The 14679-nt window shown below is 30.8% G+C and overlaps 5 protein-coding genes and 1 non-coding gene across 6 annotated transcripts; all 6 read right to left on the minus strand.

Moving 5' to 3' along the window:
- On the minus strand, positions 1–1387 carry LOC133039046 (NAC domain-containing protein 41-like). The gene is made up of 2 exons (XM_061117855.1): positions 1139–1387; positions 1–1048 (listed from the first exon to the last, which is right to left on the minus strand). The coding sequence occupies exons 1-2, from the start codon at positions 1281–1283 to the stop codon at positions 183–185; spliced, it is 1011 nt and encodes a 336-aa protein (XP_060973838.1). The 5' UTR covers positions 1284–1387; the 3' UTR covers positions 1–182.
- Positions 1388–3604: 2217 nt separating this feature from the next.
- On the minus strand, positions 3605–4939 carry LOC115725277 (probable xyloglucan endotransglucosylase/hydrolase protein 23). The gene is made up of 3 exons (XM_061116890.1): positions 4485–4939; positions 4202–4395; positions 3605–4113 (listed from the first exon to the last, which is right to left on the minus strand). The coding sequence occupies exons 1-3, from the start codon at positions 4767–4769 to the stop codon at positions 3714–3716; spliced, it is 879 nt and encodes a 292-aa protein (XP_060972873.1). The 5' UTR covers positions 4770–4939; the 3' UTR covers positions 3605–3713.
- A 1057-nt stretch (positions 4940–5996) lies between these two features.
- LOC115724652 (probable xyloglucan endotransglucosylase/hydrolase protein 23) lies at positions 5997–8574 on the minus strand. The gene is made up of 3 exons (XM_030653991.2): positions 8169–8574; positions 6673–6866; positions 5997–6577 (listed from the first exon to the last, which is right to left on the minus strand). The coding sequence occupies exons 1-3, from the start codon at positions 8457–8459 to the stop codon at positions 6187–6189; spliced, it is 876 nt and encodes a 291-aa protein (XP_030509851.2). The 5' UTR covers positions 8460–8574; the 3' UTR covers positions 5997–6186.
- Positions 8575–9289: 715 nt separating this feature from the next.
- On the minus strand, positions 9290–9363 carry TRNAN-GUU (transfer RNA asparagine (anticodon GUU)). Its single transcript has one exon. It is a non-coding gene; the product is annotated as a tRNA-Asn (tRNA).
- A 1945-nt stretch (positions 9364–11308) lies between these two features.
- LOC133028902 (probable xyloglucan endotransglucosylase/hydrolase protein 23) lies at positions 11309–12544 on the minus strand. Its single transcript, XM_030653989.2, has 3 exons — positions 12174–12544; positions 11891–12084; positions 11309–11808 (listed from the first exon to the last, which is right to left on the minus strand). Exons 1-3 carry the CDS (start codon positions 12465–12467, stop codon positions 11415–11417), a joined length of 882 nt encoding a protein of 293 aa, XP_030509849.2. The 5' UTR covers positions 12468–12544; the 3' UTR covers positions 11309–11414.
- Positions 12545–13401: 857 nt separating this feature from the next.
- LOC133039089 (uncharacterized) lies at positions 13402–14284 on the minus strand. The gene is made up of 2 exons (XM_061117889.1): positions 13570–14284; positions 13402–13520 (listed from the first exon to the last, which is right to left on the minus strand). Exons 1-2 carry the CDS (start codon positions 14282–14284, stop codon positions 13402–13404), a joined length of 834 nt encoding a protein of 277 aa, XP_060973872.1.
- Positions 14285–14679: the final 395 nt, after the last annotated feature.

A 14679-nucleotide genomic window follows, 5' to 3' on the forward strand; every position in this document is an offset into this window, starting at 1 on the left:
ATATATTTATGTATTAATTAAATGTGACTGAAGATTACATGATTAATGTGTTAATTATAGTTGAAGAAAATTACAATGCATGTGTTTATGAGAAAATTATAATAATTAATTATGTTATTAGTTGATGTTGTATTGATTGAAGTTGTTGTTGTTGTGGTTGTAATAGAAATGAATTGAAACACTTAGAATATGATGTTGTTGTTGGAGTTGTGGTTCTCATTCTCACAGTTGTGATTCAGAAGTTGAAGAAGATTTTGGATATGATTGTCAATATCATTATGATTGTGTTGGTGTTGTGGAGCAAGATTATATGGTGGATCATCGAAGTAGTGTTGCGGTGGATAGTCTGCTTGGTTGAGCTGATTAAAGAAAAGTGTATCATCATCATCTTCTAAATCTTCTTCTTCTAAATGTTGATCTAGAGTAATGTTGAAATATGATTCCCATTCTTCTACTGATAGATTAGGATTAGGATTAGGATTAGGAGGATTGGATTCATGTTGATCTATTTGATTATCATCATTAATAATATTTGGAGCTGCTGCTGTTACTAGTTGTTGTTGTTGTTGTTGTTGTTGTTGTGACAGAGAGAGAGGATCATTATTCTTGTTGTCTTCTTCTTTTTGATCTTCTTCTGTTGTTGTAGATGTAGTAAATCTCTTTCGTTTTCTACTCTCATCATCTTCATCTTCATCTTCATCTTCTTCTCCATCTCCATTATAGTACAGTTTGCACAAAACACATTCATCAAGAGTAGTCTTGTTGTTGTTGTTTGGTTGTTTGTTCATTAATCTATACTCTGTTAGAAGCCAATTAGTTTTGTTGTCGTCATCATCCTTATTAGATGGTTTTCCCATATAAAACTTTAGATGTGTTTCGTAGCCAATTGTGTTGCCTTCAGAGGAGATTATTGGATAACATCTCGAACTTCTGTAGTGTCCGTCTCCAGCTGATCGAGAAGGTCGTTTGTTTCCACCTTCTGATAATTTATGTAGCGGACTAAATAAGTATAAGCAACCCTCATCGAACCTCTGCAATGGATATTTTTCTGCATATATAAAAATAGTTAATATATAATTAAGAGCCAGCCAAGTATAATAATATAATAATATAAATGATATATAGTATATATGCTTACGTATGAGTTGCCATGGATTATACAAGTAGACATTATCTTCATCGATGTGCATTGGTAATGAGTGTCCATTAACCTTGTTTTCAAGATAATGAACAATCAGTTCTTCTTCGCTGGGTGCGAACACGTAACCAGGTGGTAGATTCATGCTGTATGATCTCTGTTTAGTTCTCTTCTCTTTCTTTCTCAATTTCTTTTTTCTACAGCTTGGGCTATATATATATATACATAAAAGATATATTTCCTTTTTTAAATATAACGTTTTTTTTTTTTTTATATATGAAAAAATATCTCAACTGCTTGTGTTGATATTGAGTTAGTTACTCTTTTCTGTTTTACTGTTGTTAACTAACTGCTTGTCTTGATATTGAGTTAGTTATTTCGGTTAGTCTTCTGCAGCTATTTTACAACTGGTTTTGTAACTAACACCAAAAATCTGTCATTTCATGCATTTTTTTCTCAAACCCAATAAATCAACATACCCTTTTCAAACTAAGTCTTGCATATTAAACTTTGTTCAAGATATATAAAGCAAAATGTGCTTAATTAGTTCAAAAACATAACTATGAAAGAAAGAAAGAACAAAATGTAGGAGTTGAGTTAAGCTAAGTATGACCATGATGATGAATTGGGGGATAACAAAATCTTGACCTTGATCTTGTTTAGCTCGAACACTACCTGTAATGATGCCACGTCGACGAAGATCAACCCCGAAAAGAAGAGCATCTCCAGCTTTAAGGCCACGTGTATCAACCAATTGGGACCAATTTTTACCAAACAAAATTTCACCATCAGCTCTTAACTTCAACTTAGTCTCAATAATATCATAGCTCTTCCCGTAAACAAGAACCCCAAAATCATCTTCATTCAAGATTTCAATCAAATCCTCTGCTTTTTCCATTATCACTTCTCCAATCTCTCTTGGCATTTCAATTTGATGAAAATGATCACTTCTCAAATCATCCTCGCTCAGTATCTTCATACACAAAAATGGTTTAATTTGAAAACTCACATAATCAAGAAAATCATCATGATCATGATCATGATCATGGGATTGATTAGGATTAGGCAGACGAGGAGTAACTAGAGTTTTGTCATAGTTGTTAGGTTGGATTTTTAATCTGATCAGTCTGAGATTTATTAAGTAAGGGTAACTATGACTATGAGTAGTTTTCATGAGAAGAACATCACCAACTCGAATCCCGCGATCTCTGACAAATGTGTTCCATTCTTGTCCTTCGATTTTGACACCGCCGTCATACATGAACACCGGCCTAACCCTGCGAAACCCTTGGGGCTCGGAAAGTATTGTGTCTCTGATGTAAAGAGTTCCTCTTTGGAACATTGGAATTGCTTTGATCAAAGTTGCTAGTGGAGTTGGGAGGAAGAAGGTGTTTTTGTTCTTCACTACGTTACCAAACAATAATGTTTTGTTCTCCATTGTTCTTGGAGAAAAACTTGACTGTGTTTTTCTGAGAAAGTGAGACAAAAAAAAGAGAGTTGTGTGTTTACGTAGTTTTATATTACCGTTATGTTAGTTATTAATAGGAAAAAAAACAGTTGGGACATCATTTTGTGTTTGATCAAACTTAATATTAAGATTTTTCAAAAAACAAAAAAACAAACATAATATTAAGTTTGCTAATTGTCTCTTCACTTGAGCATAGTTTAATTACAATAAATTCAGTTTTAATGAAACTCAATATTTTTTAACAAAATCAAACATAATATTAAGATAGTTTGTTGGAGGGAAGACTCTTTTATTTTATAGGCATGTTAAGTAACTTTTTGAACCATATTTTAAACATGTTAAATTTCTCAAAAATTTTCAGAGTATGTTAAGTTATTGCAACATAGACGACCATAAAATAAATTAGATTATTTTTTTTTTCATGAATGGACCCATTTTGTAAAAGTATATAAATTGTAAAATTATGTTTTAAAAAAAAAAAGATGAAACAGAAAAATTATTCATTATACTCACAATATTTGTTTAAGAAAGATTAAAGTAAGTCTCCTATAGGAACTTCAAGGTTAAGGCTTCTTCTTGATTATTTTTGGGATTTTTACAAAAAATACTAGATTTTAGGTTAAAGTTTACAATTTTACTGTTACACAGATTTTTACAAAAATATTGTCTTTTTATAAAACAACTTAAAACACCCGTAAAATAACAAAACTGAACAATTAAAAACATCAGTAGAACAACTAAAAAAACAACCGTAAAACAACAGTGAAAATTTAACACAGTACACAGTATGAAACTTATACAATATTTTTTAAAAAAATTCTACCCACAGTATAAATGTAAAAAAGTTGAAAATTTTAGTATGTAGTTTGAAATCTCTTATTTTGTGCTTTGAAATCTCAAAAGTCTCCTTCCATCAAAAGTTAAATGGAAAAGAAGATGAAAAGTATTAAAAAAAATCACGATTCACAATTATGTCACTAATTTTAATAGTGACAAAATGAATAAAAGAATTGTATTATTGATATAACAAATTAAATAATCTACACAAATACAATCAAATTTTCTTAAAACACATTTATGAGATGTGTTTATTTTGGCATCTTTTGTTTAGGCCATGGTGCATTCTATAGGGAAACCTTGGGGAAATCTCTTAGAATCAGTGCAGTAATTGTAGATCAAGTAATTCTTCTGAACCCAGTTGAGCTTTTGTTCACCAGCTGAGTCCAACTCTTGGTTGAGCCATGAATTTGAATTAGCTTGAGAGTTTGATGAAGCACAAGAAGATGAGCCAGAGTTCATAACACAAGCATTATTGGCATTGAAGTTTCTGTATGAGGCTGTGAAGGGAGCCTTGCTCCAATCAGTCTTAACCAAACCACCCCTTGTGGCCCAATCATCAGCATTCCAAAGACTTGAGTGGATTCTCATTGGCTGGTTCTTTGGGTATGGCACACCCTTTGATTCCAAATTCTTGAACTTTCTAATTGGGGTACCATCCACAGAGAAGCTGAAAAACAGAGTAAATGTTTCTATTAAGTCAAGCTTAAAATAGAGTAAAACTAGTCAAGAAGTTTGGAAAGTAAAGGGGTACTTACACAATGTGTTGAGGGTTCCAAAGAATGGAGTATGTGTGGAAATCAGCAGTTGGATCAAACCATAAGTAGAATTGTTGTTCTCTGTTGCCTTTGCCTTGGCTAAACACATTGGTGTGAAGAATGTAAGGATCACCACTGAGATTCCCCAAGAACTCAAAGTCAATCTCATCCCAAGTTAACCCTTTTGATGACAACTGAAAATTCACACGAAAAACATAATAAGAACAAACTCTCTATGAATGATTAAGTTGAAGATTGTGTAGGTTATTGGAGTTTTGCTTACATAATAGGCAGTGACAGTGCCAGCAGAGTTTCCAGCAACAAGCTTGATTTGCATATCAATTTGGCCAAACAAATACTCATTCTTTGACTCAAATCCAGAGCCTGACCCTTTGTCAAGCAACAGAGTAAGAAGCTCTCCATTATTGACAATATTAGCTCTGCCATCACCCCATGTAATCTTAAAATCTTGGTTCAAATCCCCAGCTGAGACATAAACCCCAAAAGAGCCAAAAACAAAAAGAGTAACCAACAGTAAAGCTGAGTTGGTAGAAGAAAGAGAAGCCATGAAAGGATATATGAGTAGTGTTTGTAAAGTAAGATATGAGAGTTGAAGAAGAGTTTAAGAGATTGGTGAATATGGTTTTGAATGAGAAGAGGTATTTATAGCATTATTAATGGTAGGATAGAGCTAAAAGGTTGATATGGTTAGGTAATGAAGTAGCAATAGGCAAAGGAAGGTTCACTAAAAGTAAAGAGTGAAGCTAAGCTATGTATATATATCAGCTGTGGCCAGTTCATTCAGCATTATATGCAGTTGGCTTGGCCCAACACGGTTTTGTTCATCATATAATATACATATTATTATATGATGAAGAAATTGAATGGCTGGAGTGGATTAATACATAAAACTTAATTAAAAGAAATCGAAAAAAAAAAATAGTTTTATTTTATAAGAAATAATAGTTGGTATGTACTTGATGTAGCTAGTTTTAATATTTTAATTTAAAGTAAAGTCTCAATTCTCAAACCAGCTAGCACCGCCACAAGATTTGCTTACAAATCCTTTTTAGACTTGTGTCTTTTTTTTTCAGTAATATATTAGGGTACATAGCTTTTTTAATTCCTAGTGGTACACTTATGGTACTATTGTGCTGAAATTCGAGAGTATAGACATAAAATACTTGTATATTATGGTATTAATGTGGCGTAATTCGAGAGTATAGACACAAAATACCTGTATATTATAGTATTAATGTGGCGTAATTCGAGAGTATAGACACAAAATACCTGTATATTATGGTACTAATGTGGTATAATTCGAGAGTAGACATAAAATAGTAAATACATGTATGTTATGTTATGCTACACTAATAAATTATTAGGTTTAATATCTGCATTCTTAAAACTAATTAACACTAAGCTTAATTTTAACTAACTTCAATTAATTATATAAACTTTTGCATTGCAATTAATCTTATGGCCTGAAAAAAGGAGTGAAATATAATAGAAGTGGCATACAATTGTTGCTATAATTCAAAAGAAATTTTTGCCAAAGGAAAAATTGAGAGAGATTTTGGTCATGTTAAAAAATACAGGGAGACAAAATTCAGTAGCTAGATTCATAATTAAGAGGAAAACTTATCGATACACAATATATTATTTCTTTTAGTTTTTGTGATAAAAAAAAAATACATGATTTGATTATTTCTTAATATATAAGGACATTTATGTTTATTTACAAAAGCATATCTATTATTAATTAATGGGTAACTAACAATTTGGTAACTTTAAGTTTTATTTCAATACAAATTTGGTATATCTTATATTTTCTAATAATACTCATGAGTCATTACATACTATGCAATTTAAAACCATACAATACTACACTTTCATTGGCTATAGCCTAAAGTGGTTTCTTATGATATTAATGCTAATGTAGTTAGGTAAACTAATTTGTATTTAACACAATACTAATCCCATGATTAAGTGGTGTTACACTCTATAGGAAAGCCTTGGGGAAACCTCTTAGTATCAGTACAATAGTTATAAATCATGTAATTCCTTTGCACCCATTTTAGCTTCTTCTTACCATTTGGATCCATTTCTTGGTTGAACCATGGATTGGATGGTCCAGGGTTAGAGCCACAAGAAGATGAACCATAGTTCATAACACAAGCATTGGCTTTGAAATTCCTATAGGAGGCTGTGAAAGGAGCCTTGGTCCAATCAGTCTTCACCAAACCACCTCTTGTGGCCCAATCATCTGCGTTCCAAAGACTCGAGTATAATCTCATTGGTTGGTACTTTAGATATGGGACACCTTTCGATTCCAAGTTCTTGAATTTTCGAATTGGTGTACCATCCACAGATAAGCTGAAAATTAAACAAGAAAAATAAAATTATACTACAATTAATAAGGTAGGGATGGTGTTGAAAAGTTATTATAGTTTTTTAATATGTATACTTACATTATGTTCAAAGGGTTCCAAAGAATGGAATATGTGTGGAAATTGGCAGTTGGGTCAAACCAAAATTTGAATTGTTGCTCTCTATTTCCTTTGCCTTGAGTAAATATGTTTGTGTGAATAGTGTAGGGATCACCACTTAGATTTCCCAAGAACTCAAAGTCAATCTCATCCCAAGTTTGCCCTTTTGATGATAACTGAAAATTTGGAAAAGAAAATTAATAGGAATATATATATATATTGTTGTTGTGGTTTTATATTTGTAGATGGATTAGTTAGATGTTGTGTTGTGTTACTTTTATGTAGTTTAAGATTTTGTTGAATTCTACATATATTAGAAAATAATTCTTTTGATTCTATTGATAAAAGTGTTTCTTTATTGGTAATTCAAATTGTTTTAGATGATAATATTGCATTGCAGTTAGTAAGAGTTCTTACAAGTTTTGGTGAAATTTTAAAGAGGAATTTACGGTATAAATTAGGGGTGTTCATAAAATAGCAATCCAATCTAATCCGCACTATTTAATTCAATTCAATTCGCAAAGTGCGGATATCCGCACTTGTACGGATTAGAAAATTCAAAATCCGCACTTGTACGGATTGGATGTTAATTGACATGTAAAAGTAACCGATCCAATCCAATTCACACGTATTTATAAAAAAAAAAATTAAAAAAATTATATATACAAATAACATTTTAATGTAAAGAAAATAGTAATTTAAAAGTCTAATGCATATAATACCATTATATTGCAAAACTTAAATGATCAAATGTATATTCTATTTTTATATTTTTTTTAACATACAATTTAAAATAAAATTAAATATTTTTTATACATAATTTTTTTTGTTCCTTTAAATTTGTTATTTATTATTTTATTTATTTTAATGTATTGTTGGAGACATAAAATGACTATAATTTGTTTTATTTTGTTGCTAGTTATGAAAAAAAATATTTTTTCATAAATATTAAATAATTTAATATTAAAAAGTAACTCATCCAAAGTAACCGATCCAATCTGTACTTTTGTGGATTGGATTGGATTAGATTTGAACTATTGTGCGGATTGGATTGGATCCAAAAATTGAAATCTACACTTAGTGCGGATCGGATGCACTATGAGCAAAATAGTGCAGATTGGATTGGATGAACACCCCTAGTATAAGTACTTAAGTTTAACTTTCGGTTAGAAGCATATACTTAAGTTTAATTTTTGACGGTAATAGTACTTAAGTTATAGAACTCTGTACCTGGCCGTGTAATATTAAGTTATTAGCCGTGTGTCATGTTTTTATTAGTATATTTAAATTAATATTTGACGGTAATAAAATACCTAAATTGAACTCAATAGGCACCCAATTACTTTTGGTTTTTCAAATATATTATTTGTTGAAATTTATATATTGTCAAAAAAATTCACGTTAATTATTGAAATTTATAGTGTCTAATGAATTTTGATTAAATGAATATTATCTTTAACTATTAAAAAAATACTTACATAATAAGCTGTAACAGTTCCTGCAGAATTACCAGGAACAAGCTTGAGTTGCATATCGATTTGGCCAAAAAGAAATTCATTCTTGGATTGAAATCCTGAACCAGAAGCCTTATCAAGATTCAAACTAAGAAGTTCTCCATTGTTGAGTATCTTAGCTCTTCCATCACCCCAAACTACATCAAAATCTTTGTTAAAATCACTACCTGAAATACCAATAATCAAAAAACAAGACCCAACAACAAAAGAAAAACCCAACAAAGCTGAAATTTTTGGGAACATCATAAAATCCATATATGATCGATTTAAGAATGGGATTATGTAATTAATATGTGTTTATATATTAGTATAAGTGGTTGGCTTTAACTAAAGAAAGTGTTTTTACTATTTATGTAGTTTTATTACTAGGCTCATTTTTGGCCAGTTGTTGGGCTATGATAAATTGATATTAATTGGACACTGCTTTGACCTTATATATAATATATGGTTGGTTAATTATTAAAAAAAAATGGATTTTAGTTGGTTTGTTACTACTCGTTTGGAGATAATTAATATGATCTATTGAGTTTCATAATTCATCACTTAAAAGTAAATCATTCTAATTAAAGTTAGTTTGGTACGTTTTATTGGGTCGTATTGTATTGTATTATATTATATTAAATTGTATTATATGTTATATTTTTATATTATAATATGTTAAACTTTAATTTATATTAAACTATTGTATATTTAAGTGTTCATAAAAACTAATATCACATATAATTTTATATAAAAATATTACATGAAATATAATTCAATATAATATTATACAATAATACGGCATACCAAACATATACACAATTAATGAATGGTGTGTTCCAATTAAATTGTAACAATGAAAGAGTGAAAATATGGTTTTTTGAATGATTGAGTTTGACTAAGTAAATAAAATGCCAGCACATAATGTCAATTTAAATATTAAATGTAATTATTGTTAATTATTTCATGAGAGATTAAGAGTTTTAATACACTATCTTTGTGTGCAAACGTGTCAAACATTGCTTATTAATGTTAACCAAACATATAATGGTTTTTCTCTTAAGAAATATTAACCTAAAAAAACATAACAAAATAAAATGCAAAAGCGCTAGAAGGAGGGTTCGAACCTCCGACCTTGTGGTTAACAGCCACACGCTCTAACCAGCTGAGCTATTCCAGCTTTTTGTTCTTTAATATAAATTATTAAATAAATATATTTTAATAAAAAACATGATTATACTTATTTTGTAATAGAATCCACTAAAAGCCCACAATTTTTATTTCAGCATACAATATGTATTTAGAATATGAAAGAGTACTACATTAGTCAATTCCCATGATCGAAAATATATGCAAGGATAATTTTTTTCACAAAAAATAAAAATAAAAATTACGACGATGTTCGTTATAGTTACAACATCATCTTTGTAAATTTTTGAAATTTTTTTAAATATTTTATAGTACCGAGATTAGATTTGAAATTTTTTAAACACGCGTTATAAATTAGAATATCAGCAACTCTGTTTTCGATACTGTAAAGTATTCAAAAAATTTAAAGAATTTACATGAATAATATTGTAACTATAATAAATATCGTTATGAAAAAATAAGCTATGATTTCGAGCATGAAGGTTGACTAAGAGGTTGTAATAGGATGTTGTAATTAATACTTCTCTTAAGTTGTGTTTTGTAGTAATTATGTAATTGCTAATTACTAGAGTAGTAATTATACTATATTTTAAAATATAATGTCTGTTTGGATATGATCTGGTATTAGTAATTACTTATGAATTCCTAATATTTTATTTGACAAAATAGCTAGTAATTACCTCTAATTACACAGATATAATGCAATTTCATGTGGTCAGAAAAATAATTAAAACTGTATAATTACATTCAATTACACTCAAATCTAATTCTCTATTGGCTTTTTAAAATCGTGTAAAATTGTGCAAGAGTAATGCTGGATACACACTTATTATATACAATGATGTGTATATATATAAACTATTTATATCATTGAATAGGGACTACGCCAGACCCTCAACATAGGCGAGTTAAGCTTGTGTCTAGGACTCACATAGTTCAGGGGCCCAAAAAAATTATTCCTGTTGAAAAATGCACATTTTCTAATTTTTAGAACTACTAATTTTTTTTTTCTAAATAAGGGCCTAAAGTATTTTTTTCTTATGACCCACTAAATTCAAAATCGGCATTGATAGAGACTACACCACTTTTAATTGTATGATTAAAATTACTTACACATCTGTAAAAATTGTATGTGATTTAAGAGTTTCTCAATCATTTAAAATCGAGTAGAATTGCATATTATAGATTGAAAAAACTACTATAATAGATTTTGTAAAGAAGGAAAGGAAACAGAAATATAATATAGACTTAATATTTACAAGTAATTATTTTTTATTTTTTAACAAAGATAAAAGGGGCTCATTTATATTAATTTTTTATATTGGAGAACATTGTCCCAAATGAATTAAATGTAAAAGTATTGAGTTATATATAAGAACATGGACTACTCCACTCATCACCAATTGGTTTTGAGATGGAACCCATGATTCTCAACATGGTAGCAGAGCCATGTCCCTAGTAGACTTTCGATCTACACTTGTCCAGATGGTTAGCCAGCCGCATGAAATCCTGATGGTGCAAAGACGCTTGAGATCTGAACAAAAATAAGCGAGCAAATGGCATGGCTTGTGATAAGGTGATTCAAGAATGGTGAGCAAAAATAGTCACCATCTTGAAAGAGAATATTGGAGAACATTGTCCCACATAGATTAAATATAAAAGTATTTAGCCATATATAAGAGCATGAGCTACTTCACTTATCACCAATTAATTTTGAGATAAAACCCATTATTCTCAACATCCCATTTGAAATATTCTTAAGATAAAAGAGCCAGAGTTCAAGTCTTATAGGTCTGAAAATAACATGTTTCACACAAGGTTTGTATAACAATTTTACATTAAATATGTTCAAATGTGAGTTTGATGGACTTAGTACCATTTTTATATTTCCAGCAAAAAAAAAAAACACAGGTTTGATAACTTTTATATAATCAGTCTATATATTAATTAAGTACTAGAAAAATAAGAAGAAATAATTCAAAACAAATAAAAGAATTATATTGATTTATAATGAATTAAAACTATTGCATAGTGTTAGGTACAAAATTACATATAAACACATAATAGTACTTTCTCTATCTTCTAGGCCATGTTACACTCTTGAGGAAAACCTTGAGGAAACCTCTTAGCATCATTGCAATAATTGTAAATCATGTAGTTCTTTTGAACCCATTTCAATTTCTGTTCACCAGCAGAGTCCAATTCTTGGTTGAGCCATGAATTTGAATTAGTCTGAGTGTTTGAGGCACAAGAAGATGAGCCAGAGTTCATAACACAAGCATTGGCTTTGAAGTTTCTGTATGAGGCTGTGAAGGGAGCCTTACTCCAATCAGTCTTAACCAAACCACCCCTTGTGGCCCAATCATCAGCATTCCAAAGGCTTGAGTGGATTCTCATTGGCTGGTTCTTTGGGTATGGCACACCCTTTGATTCCAAGTTCTTGAACTTTCTAATTGGAGTACCATCCACTGAGAAACTGAAAACAGAGTAAAAGTTTCTATTAGTATCAAGATTGACTTGAGATTATGAGAAGTATATATAGTTAAAAGGGTACTTACACAATGTGCTGAGGGTTCCAAAGAATGGAGTATGTGTGGAAATCAGCAGTTGGGTCAAACCATAAGTAGAATTGTTGTTCTCTGTTGCCTTTGCCTTGGCTGAACACATTGGTATGAAGAATGTAAGGATCACCACTCAAATTCCCCAAGAACTCAAAGTCAATCTCATCCCAAGTTGACCCTTTTGATGACAACTGAAAATTCACACAAAAAACATGATAAGAACAAACTCTCTATGAATGATTAAGTTGAAGATTGTGTAGGTTATTAGAGTTTAGCTTACATAATAGGCCGTAACAGTGCCAGCAGAGTTTCCAGCAACAAGCTTGATTTGCATATCAATTTGGCCAAACAAATACTCATTCTTTGACTCAAAACCAGAGCCAGACCCTTTATCAAGCAACAGAGTAAGAAGCTCTCCATTGTTGACAATATTAGCTCTGCCATCACCCCATGTAATCTTAAAATCTTGGTTCAAATCACCAGCTGAGACATAAACCACAAAAGAGCCAAAAACAAGAAGAGTAACCAACAACAAAACAGAGGAACAATTGGTGAGTGAAGAAAGAAAAGCCATAGTGTTCTTTCCAAATGAGATGTTTATCAGAGACTTGTAGAAGAAAAAGATTTGATTTTGATGAGTGAGTTGAGTTTAGTTGAGGAGGTATTTATAGTTGGGTTTGGGTGACACGTTTTAGTATTTGGTAAGGAGGAAGAAGGAAGTAAGAAAGGAAGCTTCGAATGTTGATAGAATAGTTAATGGTGATGGATGGGATGGGGTGGAACCAGTTGTGTTGTATGGTGGGGTTGGGTGAAGTAATAAAGTAGTTTTGGGATAAAATGGGAGACGCGGTTTGAGTCTTGTCTCTGTGATGATGAAAATTGACAGTTGTTAGATTTGGTGGGGCTATGCCTATGTACTGTCACAGTCACTAACACTATATACCTTTCGCTCTCTTTCACCAATCAACACAGAGTCGGCGCACTTATTTTTTTTTTTATATATATGCAATTAGATAATTTAATCTCAGTAAATTACATATTTATTATTTTTTACTAATCCACAAATACTATATTATTATTCAAGTTTGTGAAATGGTATTTGACTTAGAAGTAATTAAATAAAGTGATGTGAGCAAGTCTTTGAGTCGGTGTTGGTTTCCTTTGTTGTATTTTCTATGGAATGGTGTATGGTTCTAGAATAGAGTAACCAAGTTGGTCAATTTGATGAAAATCTACCTTTTTGCAACTTTTTGAAGTCCTGCTTGCTTCTTTTATTGTCTTTTGTTTTAGGAGCTGTTTGGTACGAAAAATTGAATTAGATTTCAAAGATTAATTTGTTCAATCTAATATTTAAGCATGTTGATAGTCTAGATAATTAATCCATTTAATTTAATCTCATTTATTATGATGGGATAAATAATTCCATACAAGTAAAATTTTTTAAATTGTTTATTTTTTATTTTTTTATTTACTAAGATTTTTTTTTTTGAATGGAAAATTCATCTTTATTAACCATTAATTTCAGCTACTAAGCAAGGTAGCAAATCAGTTGGAACAGCCTCCAAGTTGAAACGACAATCAGGGTATAGTATAGCAGCTCTAGCAAAGTTATGAGCCACTATATTAGCTGATCGTTTTAAAAATAACAGAAATATTTTTCAATAAAGCAAGCAAACGCCTGCAATCATCAATTACATGTCCAAATAAAGAAATCATAGAAAAAGTGCATCCCAGGACTTGCACAACTAAAAGGCAGACAGTTTCAAGAGAAGTCGACTGCCATTGATGATCTTTGATCCAAGAAAGTGCTTCCCGGACTCCCATTGCCTCTGCTACTTTCGGTTCTACTTGACCGGTCAAGAAGGTAGTGCGACCTTCGATCAGAAAGCCGTTTGAATCTCGAGCCACCATGCAAAATCCAAAGCCATTCTCCCTCTCAAACATAGTTGTATCCACATTGATCTTGATACTATTAACCTGTGGTAAAATCCAATGCTCAGCCCCATCACCCGCCTGAATACCAGGCCATGATACCTCTAGAGTAGAGTTTTGAGCATGTCTCCATTGATCAAGATATCTATTTACTGAAGCAACAATGTCACCAACCCGCGTTACCTTTTTGTTCCACACCAAGTCATTCCTAGCTTCCCAAATAGCCCAACAAATCATGGCTAAGACACAACGTTTTTCCACATCCAAAGCCTTAAACGAAATAATACACCAGTCAAGAAAAGTGTTATCAGGCGTACTACTAGTGCCTATTCCCACCCGATTCCAACAAAGTGTAGATTCAGGAGAAGAGACCAGTCTATAAAGGATAGTCTCATCTTCACTTTGACAAATAGGGCATAGAGAGCTCACATGCAGATGCTTGGTGCGCAATTGTACCATTGTTGGCAAGCAATTCATACCAGCCCTCCACATCAAGTTTTTGACTTTTGGCGGGATTTTTAATTTCCACATATGCCTCCAATAAGTCGCAAGCTCCTTATCAAAAACTTACTAAGAATTTAAATGAAAGAATTACTGCAAATTTATTTAGAAAAAAATTATCAAAAACTTATTCATTAAAATTAGTATAATTGTAAAAAATTTAAATTATCATGCATAAATTTTTAAAATTTAAAATAATATTAATTAAATAATAGTTACTTAAATTTATTTTAAGAGAAACAATACGATAATAAAATTAGATATTCCTTTTACATTACTAGAAAATTTATATCAATATTTTAAAAAATTAGTATTTATTTTAAATTACTGATTAAGTTATTATTTAGCATAAA

Source organism: Cannabis sativa, chromosome 6, assembly GCF_029168945.1.
Source record: "Cannabis sativa cultivar Pink pepper isolate KNU-18-1 chromosome 6, ASM2916894v1, whole genome shotgun sequence".
Lineage (NCBI taxonomy): Eukaryota > Viridiplantae > Streptophyta > Magnoliopsida > Rosales > Cannabaceae > Cannabis > Cannabis sativa.

Bases quoted from the DNA above. Each gene is read 5' to 3' on its own strand.
- LOC133039046 (XM_061117855.1), bottom strand. From the start codon at position 1,283: ATGAATCTACCACCTGGTTACGTGTTCGCACCCAGCGAAGAAGAACTG. The intron at 1,049-1,138 runs GTAAGCATATAT...TTATATATGCAG, and splicing joins TAATCCATGGCAACTCATAC to AAAAATATCCATTGCAGAGG.
- LOC115725277 (XM_061116890.1), bottom strand. From the start codon at position 4,769: ATGGCTTCTCTTTCTTCTACCAACTCAGCTTTACTGTTGGTTACTCTT. The intron at 4,396-4,484 runs GTAAGCAAAACT...GTGAATTTTCAG, and splicing joins GCACTGTCACTGCCTATTAT to TTGTCATCAAAAGGGTTAAC. The intron at 4,114-4,201 runs GTAAGTACCCCT...TCTGTTTTTCAG, and splicing joins TGGAACCCTCAACACATTGT to CTTCTCTGTGGATGGTACCC.
- LOC115724652 (XM_030653991.2), bottom strand. From the start codon at position 8,459: ATGGATTTTATGATGTTCCCAAAAATTTCAGCTTTGTTGGGTTTTTCT. The intron at 6,867-8,168 runs GTAAGTATTTTT...CCAAATTTTCAG, and splicing joins GAACTGTTACAGCTTATTAT to TTATCATCAAAAGGGCAAAC. The intron at 6,578-6,672 runs GTAAGTATACAT...TTTAATTTTCAG, and splicing joins TGGAACCCTTTGAACATAAT to CTTATCTGTGGATGGTACAC.
- LOC133028902 (XM_030653989.2), bottom strand. From the start codon at position 12,467: ATGGCTTTTCTTTCTTCACTCACCAATTGTTCCTCTGTTTTGTTGTTG. The intron at 12,085-12,173 runs GTAAGCTAAACT...GTGAATTTTCAG, and splicing joins GCACTGTTACGGCCTATTAT to TTGTCATCAAAAGGGTCAAC. The intron at 11,809-11,890 runs GTAAGTACCCTT...CTCTGTTTTCAG, and splicing joins TGGAACCCTCAGCACATTGT to TTTCTCAGTGGATGGTACTC.
- LOC133039089 (XM_061117889.1), bottom strand. From the start codon at position 14,284: ATGGTACAATTGCGCACCAAGCATCTGCATGTGAGCTCTCTATGCCCT. The intron at 13,521-13,569 runs GTTTGCTTGCTT...TAAAACGATCAG, and splicing joins TGTAATTGATGATTGCAGGC to CTAATATAGTGGCTCATAAC.